Genomic DNA, 23,884 nt, shown 5'->3' on the forward strand with positions numbered 1-23,884 from the left:
AAAAAAGTTTCAGTGGCAAGAGCTGTACATTCACTATGAGAAAGGGGCCACATACTGTATACTGATAAGAGCCATAAAGCTTAAATGAATTTCAAGTACATGCTTTTACCTATTACAATGAAGACTACATATTATAATGAAGGGTTCTATATAAACTGAAGTAAAGAAAAGCCCAACAAGTCTGCACAAGACAAACACAGAAGGACTAAATAAATTACATTATTAAAAATCTTTATTTAGGTTTGGTCAGTACAGTTAAGATAATATTGGAGTCACAGAGCAATATGCATTAACAGGATACAACAGTTCTTAAACCGAGTAACTATGCACACAAAATTCTTAAACATTCGGTCACCTAAAGAGAACGCACAGATGCATGGTGGCAAAACTGGAACACAGACTACTACAGGACTCCTTCACCAAGTTCATTTTAGTTATAAAACTACTGTACTGGGCAAACTTGGCAGTCATTACCTCACAACTATTATGACAATTTGAGTGTTATAACAGTATGAGTAAAGAATGCCCTTACGCAGCACAAGTTCTAGATATACACAGATTTGTACAGACATCATTGTGTTATACCTGGAAATAAAATTCGTTTCAACTTCACATTAACTCAAAAATATCTTGAGCCTACACAAACATCCTTTTAGCAACATTCAATGTAATTGTTAAAATTTCAGAAGTGGCAGAGGTATCGAAGCAAAAAACCCACAAAGGCAGAATTGTGACATATATGCACTAATCTGAACAGTTCTGGACAGTTTCTTCTCCCAATTTAAACGACACTATATAAAAATGTTGCAGAAAAAAGGTTACAAAACTGAACCCTGTACATTGACATTTGAGTCCAAACCATTCTGAACATGACGAGACCCCGCAGTTCTGTTACCTTTCACACTGACTGTTTTCTCCTCTTGAGAATCGTGATTGGAGTCTGTGTCATTTGAATGGTGAGTTAGAGAATTCTCACTACCAGTGGGAGAGTCTACACTTTCGTACCCAGTACTGAGTTGATTTATATAGCTACCAGATCCTCTGCCAGTTCTATCTTCAGAGTGGTTGGAAAGCTTATTACCATTGCTTGGTGAGGGTGGAAAGTCATCCTCTGTTCCACTGCCCTCTCTATAAAAACCAGGCCCAGCTGTCCTCTGATGAGACGAGCTGCCATTGCTTGGTCCATTTGCCATACGACTGCAGTCTTTGCTCATGGCTTCTCCCTGGTCTGCAGTTTCTGAAGTTGGAGTCCGGCTGCTACCTGGGGCTGAGGTTTGTGACTGCTGCTGCTGCTGCTGATACTGAACCAACTGCTGGCGAGTCTCCTTCAGTTGTTGCTGTAGGACTAGAATGGTACTCTGCATACCTTCTACTTCCTCATCAAGTTGGATGATGAAATCATTCAGTTCTACACGAAGAAAAACACATTTGGAGCATACACTTAAAATAGCTCATTTATGTATCTTAAAACTGTCTCAAGCCACCTCAACTTAGTTAATAAAATATTCATATGTTAATGGCTTTGTGTACATATTTTTCCCCAATTTACATAGCCAATACAGAGCTCCAAAAAAAAACACGTCCACATCCCATGCTAGGACAGCACAACCCAATGGGTAGCACACACTCATGGGCATATACAAAGAAAAAGAACTAGAGAAAAATACAGAGCAGAAGACATTTCATAGAATGTTTGTTTTAATCTCAATATGCCTACCAAAATGATTATAAACGAAGCAGCAAGTTCCTGCAAATCCAAATGCAAAGAATTTTTCACTAGGGCCCAAATGCATTATCAGGCAAAGATTCTTCAAGGGGGAAAAACTGTTACAGCTATTGATTTGTTAAGATATCTGCAAAAGCTCCAAGGTTAAGGGATGGCAGTCCCAACCTGCATGGTTACATGCATCTTCCTTATAACTTCTGGGCATTTTGCCTTAAAACATTTACTCTTAGCATACATCACCACAGTTATACATATTAATTTGCATTATCTTCTATGCTATCTTTGGAAGTGGGGAAAACTGGGGTTCCATGGCAAATAATGTTCTGTTTTTGCACCAGTAATGTTTCTGTACCATGATCCCTCATATAAAAACCTATGTAGTATATAATCACTAACTGTACATTTAAAAAACTTCACTCACGGTGTTCATACCATAGCTGTCAACTTTTCCCTTTTTTAAAAGGCAATTCCCTTATTCCGAATAGGATTCCTCGCAAGAAAAGGGAAAAGTTGACAGCTATGGTTCATACATATTTGGCAATATGAATAAATGTAATATCAACATTCTCTTTGGAAGTTTGCTGTTCATCACCAGCCTGATAGAATGATACTAACAAGTATGCCAACACAGGCAAACATTAGCAATAACAACTTCATTCCACAAACATACAATCGTGATTTTTTCGGTATTTTCTACATTAGAAAATTTCAATACCCAGTCAAGTGCAATTTAATTTCTCTAGTGCCTACAATCCTACAACTTGCCCCCAAAACTATTTCCAATGAAGGGTTAAATCCGTGTAATCCCTACAGCAAAAGTTTCCGCTAGTTGTGATACAAAGTGCTAGCATTATACCAAAGCACCCCCATATCTCTAACTCAATACATCTATCTACAACTGAAGGTAAAATTCGTAACAATAAATGAGATACTAATTTTAACTTTGTATGAACTTCTTCTGGAAATGTGCTGGTCAGAACTGGGCCAAAGCAAAATTTACAAAGCAAACTCTGTGATCCTGATAACTACTTTAGGTACCCATGTGCCTGTCTGCCACCCAAAGGGGCTTGGGTTGCTTTACTATGAAAAGCAGACCACCATGTTTTATCACATAATGCTGTTGTACTTTCCTCAATTTCAAATTAGTCTTCTGCTGTGCAGCAAAGGCGGCTTCTGTTTTAGAATAAAGTCCACAGCACCCTAGGAGGGCAAAGTATCAAACACACACATATGCAAGTAGTCACACATGACTATTTCCTAGTGGAATTCCTTCATATTCTAGTCAATCTGTTATTTCACATGTCACACTACATTTACCTTCATGAAAAACTAGCTTGATGTTTAATTTTTTGTGCTTCCATGGACTTTGATTAAATGAGCTTGAAACTATCCCTTTATTCATAATGTTTAAACATGCTCCACAGTGGAAACATAATACCCACATCATAACATTAACTGGTGAAGCCTACAGATAAAAGGCATTTTTTCTATTTTCTTTATAAAAAAAACCCTTACCATCCTGACTGCTTTTAAGCTCCTCACTATATTTCTTCTGTAAAGCCAACTCTGCCTCAAGTTGTGCAATACGTCCTTGGGACAGCTGCCTTCCAAGCTCTTGATTCTCCTGGATAAGCATTCGACACTTCGCCATTAACTTTTTGCCTGTTTGGCTGTAAAGGAAAGAGCCATCTATCACAAAATGAAGACAATATTCTCTCATCTCCCTTTTTAAAAGTAGTTACTGAAGTGGTATTCCTGTATGTGTCACACTACAGTATCTTACTGCCAGTTGTCATTGTACAAAGTCTCCCTATAGATACCAGAGGCTGATCCATCATCGTCTGCTGATCTTCTGGCCCTGTTCCGAGAAACTGAAAGGCAAGTTCTACAGTTGAACAATTTAAATGATCAAATGACTTTTGTTGTTCTTATACTCCAACTACAGCATGAAGCAATTTTCAAAAGAAAATGAACTTAGTTGTGCCTCTAAGGAAGGGGAGGTGGGAGAAGTAAAGCAGTGTTGGACATAATGGGTTGCATCCAACTAAGTCCTAATCAGAGTAGACCCACTGAAATTAAAGGGTTTAAGTTAATCATGGCCATTAATTTCAATGGGTCTACTTTGAGCAGGACTAGCACTGGCTAGAAACCAGTATAGTCAATGATCTGGCTTGCAAGCAATGAACAATCTCATTTTACCAATATACTGGAGGCTCTAGTCATGACTATATGCAAAATTGCATCACTCTAACATTATGTTGCATACTAATGCTTTACAAAAGGCAAACTTGCCATACCAAGAATGCAAATGAGCAGAAAAGAATCCAAAACCTTAGGAAAAAATGACACAACCGCAGAGTACCAATAAAGGGGGGGAGAGGTTTTAGTCATGCTTAGAGATCGAGTAAAATCAATGGGACTTAATAATACCCAACCTGTCCCATTTAAATGGGCTTGGATCCAATCCAAAGGACTGAGATATGATTCAGAAGGGGCTCATCAAGAAATTTATTTTAATCCTCTTTCAGTGTTGTGCTAGGTATGCTGCTCCTGTGATGAGCAATGCAACACATTGCAATGCAGTCTTACCATTTCTGGTAAGTCATCGTAGTGTCTAGGCTACTCTGCCAGAGCAGCACCATAGCCACGAGTCCACAGAGCTGTGGCCACTATGTGTAAGTGATCTGCAGGAGTTAAGCAGCACACTGCAGGGTGTTTAGCAAAATAAGTTACAATATACTTTCCACAAACAGAAGCAGCTAGATCATGCCACTGTCTTACATATTTTAGCATATAACTGATTAATGTGCATGATCTAAATTATAGAACTGTGACAGCTAGTTGCTTTCTTTCTGCGTGACTTCACACAAAAATGCACAAATAATATGCTATATATACACTTTTGTTTACATGTCCAGGATTTATGCAATCTTGTTTCAGTTCAGGAAAACCACTCAACCTATACTAAAAGGCATTTCCATGTTTTGTCGAACTAAAACATGCAGCTCTATTTTACATGAAACACTGCAGTTTCAGACATCATGTGATAGCATATAGCAAAAGGATACACTGCTCAATGATATGAAGATGCTTTGCATGCAGAAGAGCCCATTCTGATAGAAGGGCTGGGGGGAAGCTTCTACCTAAGATATTATAGACCTTAGTAATGCAAGGAAGATTCCAAAACTAAAGGAAACAAATACAGCTTCAAAATTTGTATGAAACAAAATCATGGGGGCTTAAAAATTGCAGTTAATAGTTTCATGAACAAGGTAAGCTATGAAAATGTGACATATGATGCAAGAACAGTATTAGAACAAAATTTAGAACCTGACTGTGTCTGCACAATTTATTATCCTTTTAAAATATGTTGTTCTCTATAAAGGTTCCTGTCACTTACATTACCTATTTTTCTCTGGCTGGGACACATATTCTTGAAGCTTACCTATATGGATCTACTATAATCCCAGCAAGTTTACGTTAACATTTCATTTTCCTTAATATGTATTCCTTGCAAATCTGTATGCACCTTCCCAAAAACTTTAAGCAGATATGTAACTGTTTCACCACCCAATTCTCAGCTTTTTTGCCTGTTCATACCGCAATCGTGGCTAAATAAAAGTTCAACGTTTGGAAGTGTTCTCTGCTATAATTCAAGACATAGAAGGGTACTTCACACAAGGCATTTTCCTACATAAACCTGTTCCACATAGGAAAACTAACCTTACACCATAATGTGACATGTGCATGTGTTCTGAATACATGGAACCCACTGCTAATCACACACGCTAAGTGTGCATGTGCTGAAGTGCATATCAGTATGCATCACGTGTTATGGCATATACCTATTTTTTCTACATGGAAACAATGATCAATACAGAAAACAATTTGCATGAAGTGACCCTTGGTTATCACACAAAGCTGATGGCCAGGATCCAAAGAGCTGCTTTAAGTATACAAGAGGGGACTGAACAGGTCCTGATTTTTTAAATTTTTCTTTAATAACAGCCCTCATTAATTTCTGAAACTCTTCTCAGTTTCAAAATCATCCCTTGCATTATATTAGGCTTTAGTTCAAGAAAAAAAAGTCAAAACCCTCAAACTCTTTGAAGGATGGTTCTTTGGATCTTGGCCTGTGCCTTCAAGAATTTCAGCCATTTCAGAATATCCATGATGCATTCTTCATGTCCACCTCCAGCACAACATAATCTCTTTAAGAACCTACATAGGAATTTAAGTTGTTGCTTATGTTTTCATGTACACCAAACTACTGTCTCATATAAAAAATCAAGAAACTATTTCTGTCAAGAAAGAGATTATAAATGGGTGAGAATGGCAACAACAGTAACAAGCTAACAGAATTGCAGGATGCTGCTGCAGTGAAAACTACCACCTATTTAACAAATCAAATATTCTGGTAAAGTTATAATTTTTAAGCATTTTCCTGTTAACTAGGAAGTCTCAATGATGCCACCCCCATAATTAGCATCACTATTGGATACTATGTGTGGTATCAGTGACAGTTAAAATATAGTATTCAGTGATTTCCCCTACTGTATCTGGAATCCTATGAACAAGGACAATGCAATACAATACTTAAAACACTGTTGAAACAGTCAGCTCTTGAGCACAGACAATGATCCACAAAAAGTGATGTGCAAATACAAGAACTGTTCCTTTGACCCTTCAGAACCACATTAATATGTAGAAGACTGAACTAGTACTTTCAAATATCAAGTCAAAAAGAAATTTTGGCAAAACATATGGAAGACAAATGATGAAAATATTTCTTGAAAGGGATAAATTAAGATCCCACCCCTTAGACCTTTAAAATGTGTAGCAAAGTCAATTGTAAGGCATATCAAATAAAACTTAAATGTTTAAAGGGACGTGATTTCACAGTAAGTGGAAATATGTATATATCAAAGACTGTTCAAGACTAAGATACTCATTTTTCTAAAAATCAAGCAAAAATTAGTTTTTCCAGATGTCTATTTGAAGTGAAAACGAAGTAAGTTCATACTTAGGTTCATGTCACCTTAAGAACCCAAAAACATTTGAAGTCACCATCCTCTATCCAAACATGAATTAAGTTGAAGTTCACAAATAATCTGTATGGCATCCCACAATTAAAACATACCTATGAGAAATGATTTTTGATTATACATTTAACAAGTTTTACAAAGTCAGTTGCAACATATTAAGACAGTTTTTGCTGTTTTCTCTGTTGGTCTTACCTGTTTTGATGCTAGACCTTTAAAAGATTTTCCATAGCATCACCCCAAGATGTTTGAAAGATGCAATTTGTTTTTGCTTCAAGGTTTTCTTTCGATGTAGACTCAATAATGGACAAAGGTTCATATACTACCACATTTCATATGCTGCAATAATTATCTAAAGCAGAGCTAAAAAGTACTTCTTAGAAGTATCTTTCATTTAACTCAACCAATACTGCATTGGGAATGCTGGAAGTGGAACATTAAAATATTTGTTCTTATATTTTACCTACTATGAAACAATCCTTAATTTTCTTTCTGTTATTATATATTGACTATTATGGTTGAAATATATTCGGCAGTCTTTCCACTGTGACCTCAAGAACGCACACTAAACTGTCCCAGACTACCATTCCTGGAAATCACTTGGGACATGACGAGGCATCAAAAAGTATCAACTCTTCTGAACTGATGCCAACCAGTGGGATGCATGCAATTTGCTTCAACATCATCTCTCTTCCAGAGAACAGGACAAAATCAAGTAGCAGCCTGTTCTACATATTTATATTCATACTACATGAAAGCTTCCCATACAGTAGTACGAACAGCAGTGTCCCCTGAACTATGCAGTACAACTATTTCAAGGCACATTTTATAGAAGGCTGCAGTACAAAAACTAGTTATACAGTGGAATGCAAATGCCCCAAACAAACTCTGAAAGTAACTACTACTGCAGCACCTTGTATAGCCTGCACATAGGGTCTCAGGACAAAAATTATGAATAGCACTTCTGCATGGATAAGGGCAGTAAAAGAATCACAACTAGTTTGGGGTTAGATATACTAGCTGAGATCCAGGACGTACACAACTGCTTCAACAAGGTTTGGAAGATGTAATTAAATTGCAACTATACGTACAGTACTAGATTTAGGAGTTCACATATTGCCAGCCATCCACAGAACAATTTGTTATTCAAAGCCATGAAAAGGTTCACTGAAGTCCTATGGAACCCAAATGCTAGGAAAAATCAACACTGACTGTGTGCGTGTTCTCACAGCTATTCAAAGCCGATTACCAAATGTGATTTAAACAAAATTCACCTCATTGAGTTTTGACCCAGCAGTTCAGTGAACAAGGAGGAAGTCCACAGTCTTATTGGCAAAACTGACTTAATCAGTCTCTAAGTCACTAGGTTTAGGGTTAAGAGCGAAGCATATTCCATTTTAATGTTTTACTCGAATTTGACATGATCAATTCATGATTTAAAATCTCTAGGTTCTCCTCCAAACTGTCTGTAGACATAGTGTGCCACAGACTTTAGACTTCTGCTTCTCCCTCTATTTTCTTCAAACAGAACCACTTCGCAAATGTCTACATGTTCTAGAAAGGGCACTTTTTCTGAGGTGGCCACTTCTTCAGAATAGTCCGACGCTGTCAGGCCTCTGAAGCAAAGGGGGGGAAAAGCTGAAACACAAGGTTCATCTGATAAGTTTTACATTAAGCATTACAAGCTGGACAGTATAAGAATGTGGCTTTTGGCTCAAAACGTCTGAGTCTTGGTGTGGAAACGAGTACGTGGTTGTCCCACCAAAGCATTCTCTGTCAGGGAAGTCTTGACTGGGGAGTATGTTTTGTTTACCTATCAGGTGTAAATTTCCAGGCACTCAGTTCATTTTGGGCTTGTTCCAGTTTGTCTTTAGTCTGTTCCAGTTCAGCTTTCATTTTTAGGAAAAACAAGTTGATGGCTGGGTCCACCATTGTTGATCTCAGTTGAGCAACACTTGGCTGCTGGACTTGCTTGAGGTACTGGATCTGAGTCTGCATAAAAGGAGGCAAAATGATTACATTGGCATTTATAAGCTTTCATGAGCCAACTTAACCCATTTCAGTCTGATACCCCCATACAATAAGGATCTCATAATTTAACATTTTCTTGAATACAACTGAACACCGAAACTGACAGGAATGCACAGAATTTGGATGCTTAAGAATGGATCCAAAGAACAGGGCAATTTTGTGTTTGTTCCACCAGCATACTGGGTTCCTAGGATTATTATTTTTTACCACCACTGTATCAACCTCCAGGAACTACTCCCAAAATTTAACCCATAGCACCTTCAGATCATCCACCGCAATCAAGCGGTATACACATTTTATAAAATAAATGAATCTACATATGCCTTTTATTTGTAATTTTACACTTTAAGCTCCTCAAAAGCCAGAGCTATAAGTTGTTCTCAACTCAATTTTAAGTTGTACTAGTAGTAACTAGTAGGCTTACATCAAGTTCTCTCTTTAACATTGGCAGTAGTTTTCATCTTTGCATGCACTTCTGTAAAAAGGCAGGTAACATCAAAGAGACATTTGACTGGCCAATAAATATGTGGCTTTAATCCTTTTTTGGGGGGGTTGAATTTTTAAAACCATTTTTTTACCTATCTTAGAGGAAATATGAACTTGCAGGACATATCTCTTCAAAATTCATTGTTATTTGAATGAATACTACATTAGAGAAAATTCTACTAAACACATTTTCTTCTGCCAATATTTATTACTCAATGAACACTGGTACTGTGATATCAGTTGGGAAGTTCTAAATCAGAGTAACTTTTGTCTTCTTCTAGAATCCCCATCTCAAAGTGCTTTAAAGGAGCTACATCAGTGCTAAGAACTACATAGCTTGGCAAAAAGTATGAAATACAGCTTGCAGAAAAGATGGCCAAAGCAACTGCTAGCCAATCTCTGATCTGAAAATATTTATGCAGTAAACTGCACAAAAAATAATGAACATAAATGTATCAACTCCCAAGCTATGGACTGATAAGTTTGAGATTTTGCACATAAATAGGCATATAGCTAGAAATACCTCCCTAACCAGTGATATTTCCCTAAGCCAACCAATATCCTAGTCTTGTCTGCTAGAACTATTCACAAACTGGGAAGCCAAGCTCTGCTTCTACATTTATACAGGTACAACTAAATTAAGTGAATTAAGTAAAATGACAAATGACTTGAAGGAAGTCATTCACAAGGAAAAGTGCTGTTCCTCTTACTGTAGGTACAGAAGACAATAGTGAATACTGGGCCTGCTTCCTAAAATATCTTTGGGACTCCATTAACTCATTTTGGAAGTAGAGAGGACATATATAGATCAGAACAGCTGGGTCATCTTCGCCATACACCACCACAATTTGGCTACACAGAAGTTGTTTCAGCTACCCTATGCATCACAGCAGAATTAAATGTGCACAGCATTTTATTGTTGTTATTTTAAAAGTAGCTATGTTTTGCTTAGGTCTGCTATTGATCTAGGGTAGTTCTCAGTCACTTATAAAGATGAAGGCATCATGATTCATTAAAGTTTTCATTCTGCCAGGAATGTGGCCTTTTGACCAAAAAGACTCTGAAAAAACCACTCGTGCAACAGGATAGTTGAAGCAAACACCACAGGATGTTAAGAGTATTCCACATACAGGATGTTAAGCTAAAAATAAATATATCAACACAGACACCTTCATCTGCAACAAGTTGAAAAGCTTTACTTACAGTACACTCTTGCATCTCTTGTTCCTTAGTTGCCAGCCGCATCACTAGGATATTTTCTCTTCGAGCAGATTCTTGCTGTTGCTGCTTCAGCTTTTCTTCTGACTCTCTCAATCCAGTTACATCATTAGCTATTGTTGAATTGCAAAGCAAACAGCAAAGTTTTAGTGGGAGCCTATAAAGACCTTAAACCAAATTTTTGTCTAAGCAAAACAACTTGACCATCAAATTTGTTTGCTTCTGCTCCCCCATTGAATCAACTAAACCCACATACAAGAATTTAATGGGGAAAGGAATAGCTCCTCTACAGCAAGCAAAGCTGCACAAACACAGCAAAGATCAATTAGGAGATTCCTACCCTTTTTCTACCTTCCTTTTTCCTGTCAGCTGTCAACAACAGGTAGGGCCAGTAGTCTATAATAAGGGAACTCCCCCTCCCTCTCCTCTTCCCCTAATTCCTCCTCAAATTTGCTTCAGAGGGTTGCTGGAACTCCCTGAACAGATTTTGTGAGTGTATGAGGAGAGAAAGGGGAGGGTAAGTTCCAAAGCACAGCCAGAAGTCCCTTCACTAATGAAACTACTTCACGGAATGCCACCCTTCATTTCTATTTCTGGGGACTACTTGTGAGAAGCAATGATTTATTTATTTTTTAGGTGCCCAAGTTAGCCTACTCCTGCAACAAAATATTGTGCCATCTTAAAAAATGGCTCTCTCTCTCTCTCTCTCTATATATATATAGGCAAAAGCTTTTGTAGAGTTAAATTCATGAGACACCAACATAGCATGTTTTAACTATTAACCAAGGATATTAAGTTCATAGAAGATTACATAACCTCCATAACAACTAGAAAGCTGAAAAGCAGTTGCCATGTTTAAAGGACTTAGAGGCACTTAAAGGGGATTAGACCATTACTGTGATTGCAGTGTCCCACAAAGAAAATTCATGCTGTGGATCTATTAACATCCACAGATGACAGAGACAGCACATTGAGGGTAACAGAACTATAGTCTGATATTTAGCTTTGTCCTAAAACTGGTAAAAACTTTCTGCTGCCAATACAAACACACCAATAGTAACAGCTTGCAGTTTCCCAAGACCCCAACTGGGAGAAAAGAACTGAACTTTTCTACAAACTGCATTTTGTTTGAGATCAGTCAACAGGTTCATGTTAATTAAACTCATACTTGAGATAGCGCTCTCTTGGGTGTGTTTAGAAAAAAGCTTGCTTGTCACTCTAGAGGTATCACATGGTAACCTGTACAACTATCCTTTGGTGCCTAATTGTTGTTCCCAGTATTAATCCCAAGGTGGACATGTAAAGGCAAGCTTCTCTTTCCAGAGGGACAATTTTGAGATTCAAATAGCTTAAAATAACCTGAACTCAAATCCCAAGGATACAGAGGAGTTCAACAACACTTAAATACCACTTTACACTGATGTTTTCTGACTGAATGGGTTTGTGTTAACAAATCAAACAAATCTGATTGCAAAGTAAAGATTTAAAAAACCCTCTTGAGTAATTTTATCTGTATCTGTATAATGGGCTTAAGCAGGTACTGACAGAGAAACTGTGGCTCGCCAAGATTTTGTTGGACCCCAGTTCTCCTCAGCCTCAGGCAGCAGAACCAACAACCCTATGATGGGAAGTATACGACCATATCTGGAGTGCCACAGGTTTCCCATACCTGACTTTACAGCAAGAACCCATTGTTTTGGCTTAAAGAATTCCACAAATGATCAGAAGGTGCATATACACAAAATATGATACACTGTATCGTTCATTCTATATTAATGTTTTTCAAGAACAGCATACCCCAACCTGGTGCCCTCCATGTTTTAAACTACTCCACCGCAACCAGCAGTCAATAACCAGGAAATGATAGGATTGGAAGCCAAAAATATATGGACAGCACCAGCTGGGGAAGGCTGGTCTAAAACCATAGTTCTCAAACTGGTCTATAGCTGTGACTGCAAAGGAGACCACAAAACATACATGATGGCTACAGGCAAGGTCACTGCACTGTGATTTTATGATAGCATTTCAGAAATCCTGCTTAAGCCTCCTGAAACAAAAGTAAGTATTTAATTATCAGATGCACCCACAGCACTTACAACAGTTTGAGAAAGGGTTTCCATTTACTGCAGTTAACCAAACTACTGCAGACAATAAGTGCCGGCTTAATGAAGATACCCAATGGGAAACCCAACACCAGTCCCACTCATAGATCTGCTGAATTCATTTAACTTTAGTTGAGGCACTTCTAACACACCAACAACTTCTGAAAAGACCACCAAAAACCTTTAACATTAATTTGAGCCAGCCACTTTCTCACCTCCTCCTATGGGTTACCTGGAATACTTTTGTACAAAAGGGATGGCAGGATAGGAGGATAGATTAGGAAGATTACACCAGCTGCTGCTAGTTATGTGTGTATTTTATTTACGTCTGGGTTTTGTTTCTTTGTTGGGGGTTTTTTAAAAACATAAACCACATTTAAGCTTAGTAAACACTGTTTACCAATGACTTAAAATGTGGCCTGTGACACACCAATTTGAACAATGTACATCAGAGATAGGTTACTAAAGCCTGAGTGACTGAACTGGTAATGCCATTAATATGTCTGAACTCTAAGTAGACAGATAAAAGTGAACCTTTGAAGGGAACTACAGTTCTAAATGGTTTGTGGATCAGCCTGACCAAGCTTACTTAAAGGGCTGTTCAGATACTTTTTCTGAGCTGTACAGAAAACCCAACTGCTGCCTCTTAAAACAACTATTTTCTTTATTATCACTTCTATTTTGCAACTGAGTTTCCACTTACAGTTAAGGTCTGTATATTTGCCCTCCAGAGCTTGCACATATGCTTCATACTGCTTCCACCTAATGAGGAAGGAAAATGGTTTTTGAATCTTAAATGATTAAATTATGGCATGCTTGGTGCAAAGTGGGAGTACAGACAAGATCACACTTAAACACACAATAGGGTATTCATTAAATATTTTAAGCTCTTTCCAACCAAAAACAATGAGCTATAGACAATCTCACATCTAGCACCACCCTAAGCACCTTTCCATCCTTCATTGCTGCAGTTTTAAAACAAGTTTCTAGCCTCATATATGAAAGACATGGAGAGTTTATTTCTGTTACAAACCCAAGACTGCCAAGGTGCAGGCTCTTGGTCATACTCTTACATTCTTTCCTCTGGAATCCTCTATACAGTCTGAAAGTATATCGAATGACTTTTTTCCTTTTTGCATTCTAAGTGCAGAATTTCCAGCTACTTGCCTTTGGATAAACAATGTACTTTTTCTCCACAGCCAGTAGGAAAAGGTTTAGTGTTAATCTTTCTACCTCATTAAACTTAAAATTGCTTTCTAGTTCCCTGTTACCATAAAAATGGAAGTTATTCAAAATGAAACAGTTAAGAGATGCATAGTTTTTAAGTATAAGGTAGCCTATCACTTTACCTTAAGATCAACTCCTCTCTAGGTAGAACCTTGAAGTCTGTATCACTGAGGCGAACCTGCAGAACAAAAATAATCAAGTTCAACTATTTCTTCACGCGATATTGAAAAATAAATACAAATGCTACAGCTTTCAAGCTTACCTTCTTCGGAAGTGGTTCTTCATTAGTCATTGTGAATTCTGCATAAAAGAAACAAGCACTATCATTATTTGGTCCTCTTACTACCATAGCCAGCATTTTTATGCCACCTGAAAATAATGATGCACTCCAACTGAAACGAGTCCACTGAACACAGCATTATGTACTTTCCAGAATTATGAAGAATTGGGCTCTAAGTATTAGATCCAGACTACCCCTGGGCAGACCACCACCCAAGAGATTCTCCCATTGGAGGAGGTGGGGAGCCAACTTCTCCAGTCCCTCCTGAAAAACTGGGTCAGAGGGTCCTTGGGAGATGGTGATGGCAGCTATAGGAATTCCTCTGCTGAAACTGTCTCCTCCTGCTTTTTCCAGCAAGAGTCTCTGCTGGATCTTGAGTTCTTTCTGTCCATGAAAGCAAATATATGGATCCAACCCACCGTGTTGAGTGTAACTGTAACTACAGCTAGCAGAAAGCTCATTTCACAGCACAGAAAGGGTTTACATGTAAGTTACTGGTTTAAACATTTTTACAGCAGTACTAGGTACGTATCTGCTTATACATATCTGCTGCAAAGTCTGAGAAAATGATCTGAATTAAATCCTACTGAAATCCATGACTTTTTAATTTTTTAAAACGTGTACTCTACCTTATGACCCTGCTGGGTTTCTGAGTTTTGTCCAATTAACAAAACTATTATTTTGTATTCAAATACTTTTTCTGACATTTATAAGCTTTCCATATCTAATGCATGTTACTATGTCTCTATTGCCCAAAATCTTTGGAAATAATACTGATACCAATTATCTAGTCATCAGTTATTGTCTTATATCTTCACTGACACCCTGTTTCCAGCTATACCATGTCCTTGTTCCAAAGTTTTTCTGGCAAGACCTTTCCAGGAAAAGGCATGCAAAGGTATGGGAATTCAAATATATGTAGGTACAAAAGCTTTAGCTAAATATTGGTTCATCACTTTTGAATTTATTCCTGCAATTAACTGGCACTATGCGTACCTCGGAGACAGTCAGGGAACCACTATGTTGTGCTGAATTTAAAATCTGAACTTATCTTACTTGATGCTTAGCTAATTTTTTTAGTTGTTTTGTTAATAGTGTTTCATAGATGGTAATTATTTTACTGATGATTTGTAACTGTTTCATTGATTTGTTAAGTATTCTATAAGATTTATTCTGTATTTGTAATGTTCTATTATGTTATTTTTATGTATTGTTTGTATGCTGCTTTGGGATTCATTTGAATGAAAAGCAGCATAGAAATATAATCAATCAATATTTTGCAACTTTATTTGGGAATTATTCAATCATGAATGAGTCTTGCAACACCCAGATTAAAATGTTGATAATCCATGTAGGATAAAATATTTTCCTTAAATTATTAGCAAAGAGCAGGTACTTCTAAAAGCAATCAATATGTTTTAAAATCCCCAAGTCTCCCTCAGCTAGACTCATCACAGTATTTATTTTAAAGTCTTAAGGGGCCATATCTCTGGGCAACCTTCTGAGGGCTACATGCCAGTGGTGGTCAGGGCCTGAAGCAAAAGTGAGAGAAGGAATAAATATACATTTTGCCTTTGTACACTGGGCTAGCATCTGCACATACTCACATACCTCTTGTTCTTTATTCAGGTAAGCAACAGGCATTATCAGACTTCAAGAATACATTCATGACAGTCAAAAACACTTGAGGAGAGTGCAAAGAAGGATACCTGAAGGAGCGTCTCCACCCCCATCGTTCTACCCGGACACTGAGGTCCAGCACCGAGGGCCTTCTGGCGGTTCCCTCACTGCGAGAAGCCAAGTTACAGGGAACCAGGCAGAGGGCCTTCTCGGTAGTGGCGCCTTCCCTGTGGAACACCCTCCCACCAGATGTCAAAGAGAACAACAACTACCAGGCTTTTTAGAAGACATCTGAAGGCAGCCCTGTTTCGGGAAGCTTTTAATGTTTGATGCATTATAGTATTTTTATATTCTTTTGGAAGCCGCCCAGAGTGGCTGGGGAAGCCCAGCCAGATGGGCGGGGTATAAATAATAAATTTATTATTATTATTATTATATTATTATTATTATTATTATTATTATTATTATTATTATTATTATTATTATGTGGCCTAGGGAGAGCTCTGATGGCCAAATAGAGGCCTAGAGAGCCACATTCATCTCTACACACACACACACGTGTCTCTATCCCTTCTACATAGGTAACTCACAAAACCAGTCTTTATTCATGGCTTCATATTATTGTGTAAAACTGATCAATTTAAGAACAAATTGTTCTTTCAGGATTTGTGAACTCAGACTTTGTATTATCACATCTGTGTTCAAGATGGCTATAGAAAGAAGTCATACCTATAACTCATATTAGCCAATGGCTTTAGTGAAGTTGTACACCGCCCTGTGAGCCTCAATAAGTTCCATTTTTTTCTATTGCAAGTAAGCATCAATCCCTCTTAAATCATTGAAGCTGCAGTGTTCAGTGCACATACTCCACATTCGGAACATGATCAGATCTGTACTAGATACCCTTCCAAAAGTAACAAACCCCATATTCATACCCAAACAACCTCATGAATGCAAGGACATGTGAGTATTATTATTTCCCCTGCTTTGCATACATTTTATTAACTATATTTGGTTAAATAACCAAATTAAACTGTTTCAACATCAAAATGTAAGTTAAATATAAAAGTATTTAATTGAAACACGTATGTCATCTTAACTTTTATGATTCTGTCAAGCCACACATGTAAAATCTTTTGTCAGTTTTCATAGTATTTAAGAAAATAGACAACTGTGCTGTCATGTAACTAGATTTTATTTTCAGTGTATTATGAAGAAACTCTCTCATCCCTGACCCACTTCTGATCTAAGCTAACCATCCATCTCCAAGCAACAGAGCAATCCAGGCTGAAACAAATATGGTGGCACTTATGAGGAAAGTGCTTGTCTGTGTAAGTGTTCCATGCACATCCTATTATGTATAAATGAATGCATTTACTTCCAGAGTCAACTCATTCACGTTTTAACTTCGTATACCAGTGAACTGTAGCCTGAGCAACTATAGCCTGTCATTAGTATGGTGCCTCTAAATGTGAATAGATCACTTTGCATGGTGGTTTTTACATGAGTGAACATCAAAAAACAGTTGCATAAGGAAACTCTTTACCCATGGGCAACACATATTTATTGGCTCTCAAATGAAAACCTCACTCTTGGTGAGTTGTGACAGGTATCAAATTTTTGGTTATGACAATCAATCCAGACATTGTAAGCTGCACCTGAAAATTACCTTGGGAAGGGGGCACCCAGTAGACTCCTTAGAATCTGACACATTGTGTAAAAGTCTCTTGTTCTCAAAGGTTATAAATTGGCTTGAACAGAAATATTTCCAGTAGTCAGCCTACGAAGTCTACATTGGAAATGCATTTGAGATGTTACAGCATATACTGTACTTGTTTTGTTCCCCAAAGAGCAACAAAACTCTCAATAAATTGATATCACTGAGCAAGTTTGCACCTTAGTCTTACAATTTGGCACAGTATACTGCCAAACCCATATTTTCAAACAGACTTTTGATTAGAAAGCAAGTGTAACCTACATTTGCTTGGAAAAGTTAACAAACAGGGTTGTTTTGTTTTTTAAAAATCTAATTATTGACTTTAAATTATTTATAAAATCGCTGTTTTAAGCAGCGGCAGTTTAAACCTGCTTTCTCTCTTGCACCAAGTAGTGATGCCTGCAATCTGAGGAACCCATTACTTTCTAGCGAGCCAAATAGAGCCTAAATAACCCATCCATGTGACTTGCAGTCCAATCCCATCCTTATTTACTTCGAAGCCCCATTTATTACAGTGGCGCGGACTCCAATGCAGAGGAGGAGTGCAGTCTAAAGCTTTATAACCTTTCATAGTCTGCGTGGGGAATGTCTCTCTGTGTGCATCTACATCTACGGCTGGCTTCCGATTCCCCCTCTATCCAAATGGCGTAGAAATAAAAAACGTGTCGCCAAGTCCTTTCAGGTCTTACGGATAAAAGGCCTCCTCGTAATTAAGAAATCATCTAAGGAGCATTTTAGAATCCCAGGGTATCCACGCTCCTGTCTACGAAGGACGATGCCTTGAGGAAGGCCGGTCCATAGTAAACAAGAAAGACAGGCGAGCGGAGGATGCCCGTCCCAAACAAGCTATCTTGGGGGGGGGGGGTGGAGGGTTTTTTTGAGGGGGGTGACGACAGCTATGAGGAAATGCCCGTAACGGGTGCCCGTAACGCAGGAAAAGGCGCCGAGTTTAAGCCCCCCCCCCCCCGCTTCGAGTTACGTTAGTCCGGGAAGGCGCTCCCCGCCCCGCCCGTAGGATGGATGTCCCTTCCCGCTTAGGGCCGGCGAGCCTCGGGTCTCTCCGGGAGCCGTAGTAGCGGGGACTGCGGCGGACGGATGCGGCCCGCGCGCGAGGAAGCGGAGAGAGGCCGCCACTCACCTCCCGCCCGTGGCGGCCCCGAGGCGTCGTCGCCGTCGTCGTCTCCCGGTTGCAGCGGGTGCCTCCACGCCGGAGCTCGCGTCGCATCAATCAAGCGGGCCCAGCAGCACCTCTGCTTGGAGAAGGCCGCCGCCAACACCGCCGTCGCCGCCGCGCCAGCAACACCACGCTCGCTTCCCGCCCCGCTCTTTATTTGCTGCTTCGCTGCGCTACAAAATGGCGCCGGACAGGGAAATGAGAGGAGCCGCCGCCTCGCCCCTTCCTTGCCTCCCGCCTCGTCCTAGCGAGAAGGCAGAGCCGCCCGCAGCGCCGAGCCAACCGCTGCCACTCACCCACGGCTCCTCCCCCTCCCTCGGCCGCGCGCTCCCTCGCGCCGCCTTATTCACACTTACCGGCCCAGCGAGAGCGAGCGAGCAACTGCCCCTGCAGCAGCGCTTTGCCTGGCGCCGGGACTACTTCCCTCGCACGGCGCTACTGCCCCCCCCCGCCTCCTTCCTTGGTTCGGTCTGCTTTTCTGTTCTCTCTGCGGAAAGAAGCCGCTGTTTGCGCGGAGAAGGGGGGGGGTGGGGTGAGACGTAAGTATTCGGCCAAAGTTAGCGGGGGACGACGACTGAATGCCCCGCTCCAGTCCCGCGTCTCTACGCAGTTGCAAAGCATGATGGGAGGAAGCAGGGTGGTAGTAGCGTCGGCGGAAGGATTCGGAATCGTATCGTCTAACCACCTGCAGGAGTGAGGCCGAGCGAGGCGGAAGGAGACTTGATGGTGTTGGATAAGGATAGTTGCGGCGGACGCGGTGAAATTCCTACGCAGGGATTTCTTTTGAGTCCACAGTCTTATTTTCGGAAGGAGTGAAAATGGAGCAGTCGAGTCCGTTCCTATGCAGAATTTGGAAATCGGTGGCATTGAAGGGTCGTCTAACCGTGCACGCGATCGGCCTGTAATATTGGGTTAGAGTTACGAAGTGCACGTAACTCCCACTGAAATAAGTGTAATTGCAGAATTATGTTTGCATCCAGGATCTTGACAAGTTGTATCTTTTTAGCTGTACCCATGAGGTTAACTGGAAGGGAACCAGTAAAGTTGATTGGCATTAACTTTAGGACTGACAAATTTATTCAGAGGATTTGCGATAAATTTATGGAATTCACGGGCACAGGATATAGAATATCTTTTAAAGGAATTCTTCTCAAGTTAGCCACCATAGCTAAACAGTCCATAGCTGTCAACTTTCAGATTTGAAAATAATTGATCAGCAGCCTCGAAAATAAGGGACCAGCAGCCTCACCTGTCCCAGGGACAGTCCACGGGATATCGAACAATCCGGAATAGCAGTGGGAAACGGCACTGGAATAAGGGAATTTCTCGCAAAAAAAGGAAAGGTTGACAGCTATGAAACAGTCTTTGTGGTCAGAGGCAAAACTTGAGTGTTGAAACAAAAACAACAGGTGAAAGTTGTCACTTTTTCAAAAAAAACAAAAAAAAAACATTTTAAACAAAGATAAACCAACTACATATAGGGAATCATCTATGAATACCCTACAGCACTTTGTCAAAGAGTATAACAAACACAAATTAATACATATTAGCCACCATCACTTGAATGGTTGTCCACAGCTAAAAAGTTATTGTATCAGCATCAGTGGTCTGCAGGGTTTATACAAAAGCAGGAGGGGAGGAGAAAAAAATAATTAAAATATGTGCTTCATGCAAGCCAAACTGTGCTGTAGGCCATAGGCACCGTTCTGCTATATGCCTCATTCTTTGTATAATCTGCAAAGTCACCCCAGACTGCATAAAAATTACTATATTTCCCCATGCCTCTTGCTATCTTCAATTTTCATGTCAATTTCCCCAATAATGCTACCTGCCAGATCACCCTATACCACCGGTCCTGGCAATGGTCGTCCTTGCCGCGGTTAACAAATTGGTTCTAAGTTATTTGTTTCTAATTCGTGGTATGTCCTGTACAGGTTAAGTAGAGCCAGTCCTGGGGTCATGGGTATTGTCTGCCTTGTGATCAAAGATATCTCTGTAAAAACATTTGGTGGGGATCAAATTCGGATTTAGAAATTGAAGAAGAGGCATAATGCCAAGATTATGCGCATTCTTATATTGCAGGGCGTTAGACTAGATAATCCTCAGGGTCCCTTATAAATCTATGATTATAGCAGCTGCTATAAGGGATGTCATTGTGTACTTTTGTTTCAGGTAGCAAAATGTCTTGGTCTAGCCTTGACTTAGGGTTGGAAGGAAAAGTAAGTATTGCATATAATTCAGTTCCCTCCCAACCTTTCAGTTCTCTCTTATCTATCTCTTTTTTTAAGAACCTTCGCCTCAAAATTTTGAGAAATAAATGGTATTATTCTGGTGACATTTAAAGTGGGGCAAATGTAACTTGTGAACAATGGCAATGGGCATTATGCAAAGAAATGTGAGAAGGAATTTATTAAAGTGTTTTATTGTAGTTTCAACCTTTGTAAAACAACAACAACCCTTTCTGTGTTTTCTTAGCAGTGTTGCCTCCAGCACGTTGGCAGGAGTAAAATAAAATAAATAAAGTACACTCATCACTAGAGGGCAGATCTGCTATATTATGAACAGAAAAAGAACTCTGGAATTAACTAACTCCACAAACACATTTTTTAAGGGGAAAAGTGTGCCTGTTCCCTATAGGGCTGGTAGAATTACCAGGGTTTACTTAACAGTAGCAATCCATGTTGTAATTCCGTGGAAATGTCTTGTTTTCCATGTGTAAATATTAGTACGTTGACATGGAAGCCCCCATCTAACACTAATAGTATTTCAAAGTATCTGGAATATACCTATGCATCATTCCTACAGTTTTTAAAATTTCATCATGGGGTTTCCATACTTGTATCTGCTAAGGATGGTGATGCAACAGGAAGAGCATCTTCACATGTGTCTGTGGTGTATTATTTAGTTAAACGACAAAGTGTAAACATATCATCCTTATTTACTCAGAAGTGACCCTAAATCAATACTTAGCATTGCCACCTTAAACTGTTATGGATGATGCTAAGGTCCTCTGGAGATTCTAGCTCTACAGAAATATGAGGGAATTGTGTCTCGGGGGTCCTGGCACTACTCTGGCATTACAACTCCCAGGTTTTATTACAGGGATGAAGGAGGAGAGAATAGTTAAATTTACACTTTAAGCTGTAGGCGTACTCACAGAAACTATTACTTCGCTATTCTCTTTTTTTAAAAAAATCAGAAGGAAGATTGAAAACAGTATCAAGGTGAGTCATGGTATGAACAACCTTTAACAGAACCAGGGCCAATAAGATGAGCTTGTTCAGAAATTTACTGACAAGCAGAGTTGCCTAAAGAGGTCACAAGTGGTCAACAATTGCAAAGGGAGAGACTCATAGGAGGTCCAGGGTCCAGGCAGTGGGCGACTGTTCATGAAGGCAGCCTCAAAACAAGGAATATTAATCCTGGAGGATATGTATCAAATTATATTAGATAATAGGTGGTCATAACTCATAAGATCAGGACACAAGAAAGGTGAAGCAGATGTCACAGCTGGAATTCATAGCTTTTAAAGCATTGGAGACTGGAGTAGTCTTAACATAGTGGCTGGGAACTCACAAGAAACAATGCCCCAGTGTAAATACGTAGTTACAGGAGTAACTGCTGTGAAGGGGATTATAATTCAATCCAATCATCTTGGATAATGTTTATGTCAGAGGTTCTCGGATAGTATTCTGTGAGCCACTGGTAATCTATGAGCTCCATTCAGGTGGTCTGTGAAATTCAGCTTTATCATTGGTGGTGGGACCACAACTACTACACTGGAAAGCTGCTGCAGTAGTAGTAGTCCCACCAAATATAGTAAGTACACACTGTTTAATAGTGAAATCAAATGGGGAAATACCCCAATCTAGAACCATATTTTATTCACTAATTGTTTTAAGTTGATGCAAAATTTGTAGTCAGAACTGTTCTAATAAGTTGAGGTATTTCAGTTTTCTAAACTGTTGCAGAATTGTTTGTGATACATAAGAACCATTAACACTTCTGACTTCTTAATAAATCTTCAAGTTCTTAAAAAGGCATGTGATGTGGAAAATGCAGCCACACATTATGTAACTATATTCTTTGTTCTGCATTTGGAAACCTCGTAAGATATCGTAACCAAATTTTACATGACGGTTCTTGAGATCAATAAGCAGGTTTGTATCTATGTATGCATGTCATTTTAAATCAGTATGATGGACTGAAACTTCTAAAACTGCAGATTTTTAGTGCATTAGTATTCCCAAGCAACACTGGGTTCAAGGTGCTAGTAATGTATATATTGGTGGTAGTGGGGTGTTTTTAAAAAGTTGGAGGAGCAAAATAAAAACTCATCGTGACTACTATCCTGAATACACTTTTGAGTATCCCCTCAGACGTCAGCAGTTTTTATTGAAATAACACAGGATCGTTTTGACAAAAAGGCATTACGAAATGAACTACTGATATCCACACATACACCCCTGCAACTATTTGTTAATGTTTACTTAGTGCACCAAGAGTGGTAGATTCTTGGCTTCAAATTTTTGCTGGCATTCACCTTCAGAAGGACCTCTTGACTTTCATAGTTGCTGATTTACCAACTTTTCTAAACTCTATTATTTGATTACACTAGCAGTTCACCTTAATGTGACATTTGACCATCATTTGCAGTGATGACATAGGATGGTATCCAGCAAACTTGTTGCAGTCATGTAAGGACTTCCTTTTGTGCCCTTGTACCTCCCTCTCCTACCATCCAGCCCCAATCTGTTTTAGGGGTTTCCCTAACCCTACAGAGCAGATTTGAGGGAGTGCACAAGGAGATGAGAGGGAGGGGAAGAGAACAACTTCATTGGAAACAACCCATATTATATCTCTTTGTTTTATACAGTACTTTAGAATATTCAGAGTACTTCACATAGAATATCAGTAATTTTACACTATCGCTGTAGGATCAATTATTATTATTCCCATATTGCACATAGGGGACTCAGGTGGAGAAACAGAAGTTTGCCTTTTGCCTACTTACTCAACAAACTGAATTTCACAAAGGAAAGGGAAGGTGGTATGGCTGCTATAAGCCTGCACTGCTTTACTGCTGTTTATCAGCATCTGTAACGTGAATACTCAAGAATAAGAAGTCTCCTTTGAAAAACAGAAGAGAAAGTGACAGAGCACCATTTGTCACCTACATCTGCTAGCTAGAACATATCATCAATGAACTATAGCCCATTTGGGACAAGGATGCTCTCCTGTCAGAGGCCTTGGGTAGCAGG

General features: G+C 39.3%; 1 protein-coding gene and 1 long non-coding RNA gene across 2 annotated transcripts; one reads left to right on the forward strand and one right to left on the reverse strand.

Annotated features, from left to right (window-relative positions):
• Nucleotides 1-214: 214 nt before the first annotated feature.
• WTAP (WT1 associated protein) lies at nucleotides 215-19,255 on the reverse strand. Its single transcript, XM_083496564.1, has 9 exons — nucleotides 18,980-19,255; nucleotides 18,588-18,796; nucleotides 14,095-14,132; nucleotides 13,955-14,010; nucleotides 13,309-13,367; nucleotides 10,489-10,616; nucleotides 8,582-8,760; nucleotides 3,242-3,396; nucleotides 215-1,408 (listed from the first exon to the last, which is right to left on the reverse strand). Exons 3-9 carry the CDS (start codon nucleotides 14,122-14,124, stop codon nucleotides 819-821), a joined length of 1,197 nt encoding a protein of 398 aa, XP_083352690.1. The 5' UTR covers nucleotides 14,125-14,132; nucleotides 18,588-18,796; nucleotides 18,980-19,255; the 3' UTR covers nucleotides 215-818.
• A 65-nt stretch (nucleotides 19,256-19,320) lies between these two features.
• On the forward strand, nucleotides 19,321-22,972 carry LOC310703908. The gene is made up of 2 exons (XR_014524459.1): nucleotides 19,321-19,454; nucleotides 20,796-22,972. It is a non-coding gene; the product is annotated as an uncharacterized lncRNA (long non-coding RNA).
• The last annotated feature ends 912 nt before the right edge of the window (nucleotides 22,973-23,884 follow it).

Source organism: Podarcis liolepis, assembly GCF_965112155.1.
Source record: "Podarcis liolepis genome assembly, chromosome: 3".
Classification (NCBI taxonomy): Eukaryota; Metazoa; Chordata; class Lepidosauria; order Squamata; family Lacertidae; genus Podarcis; species Podarcis liolepis.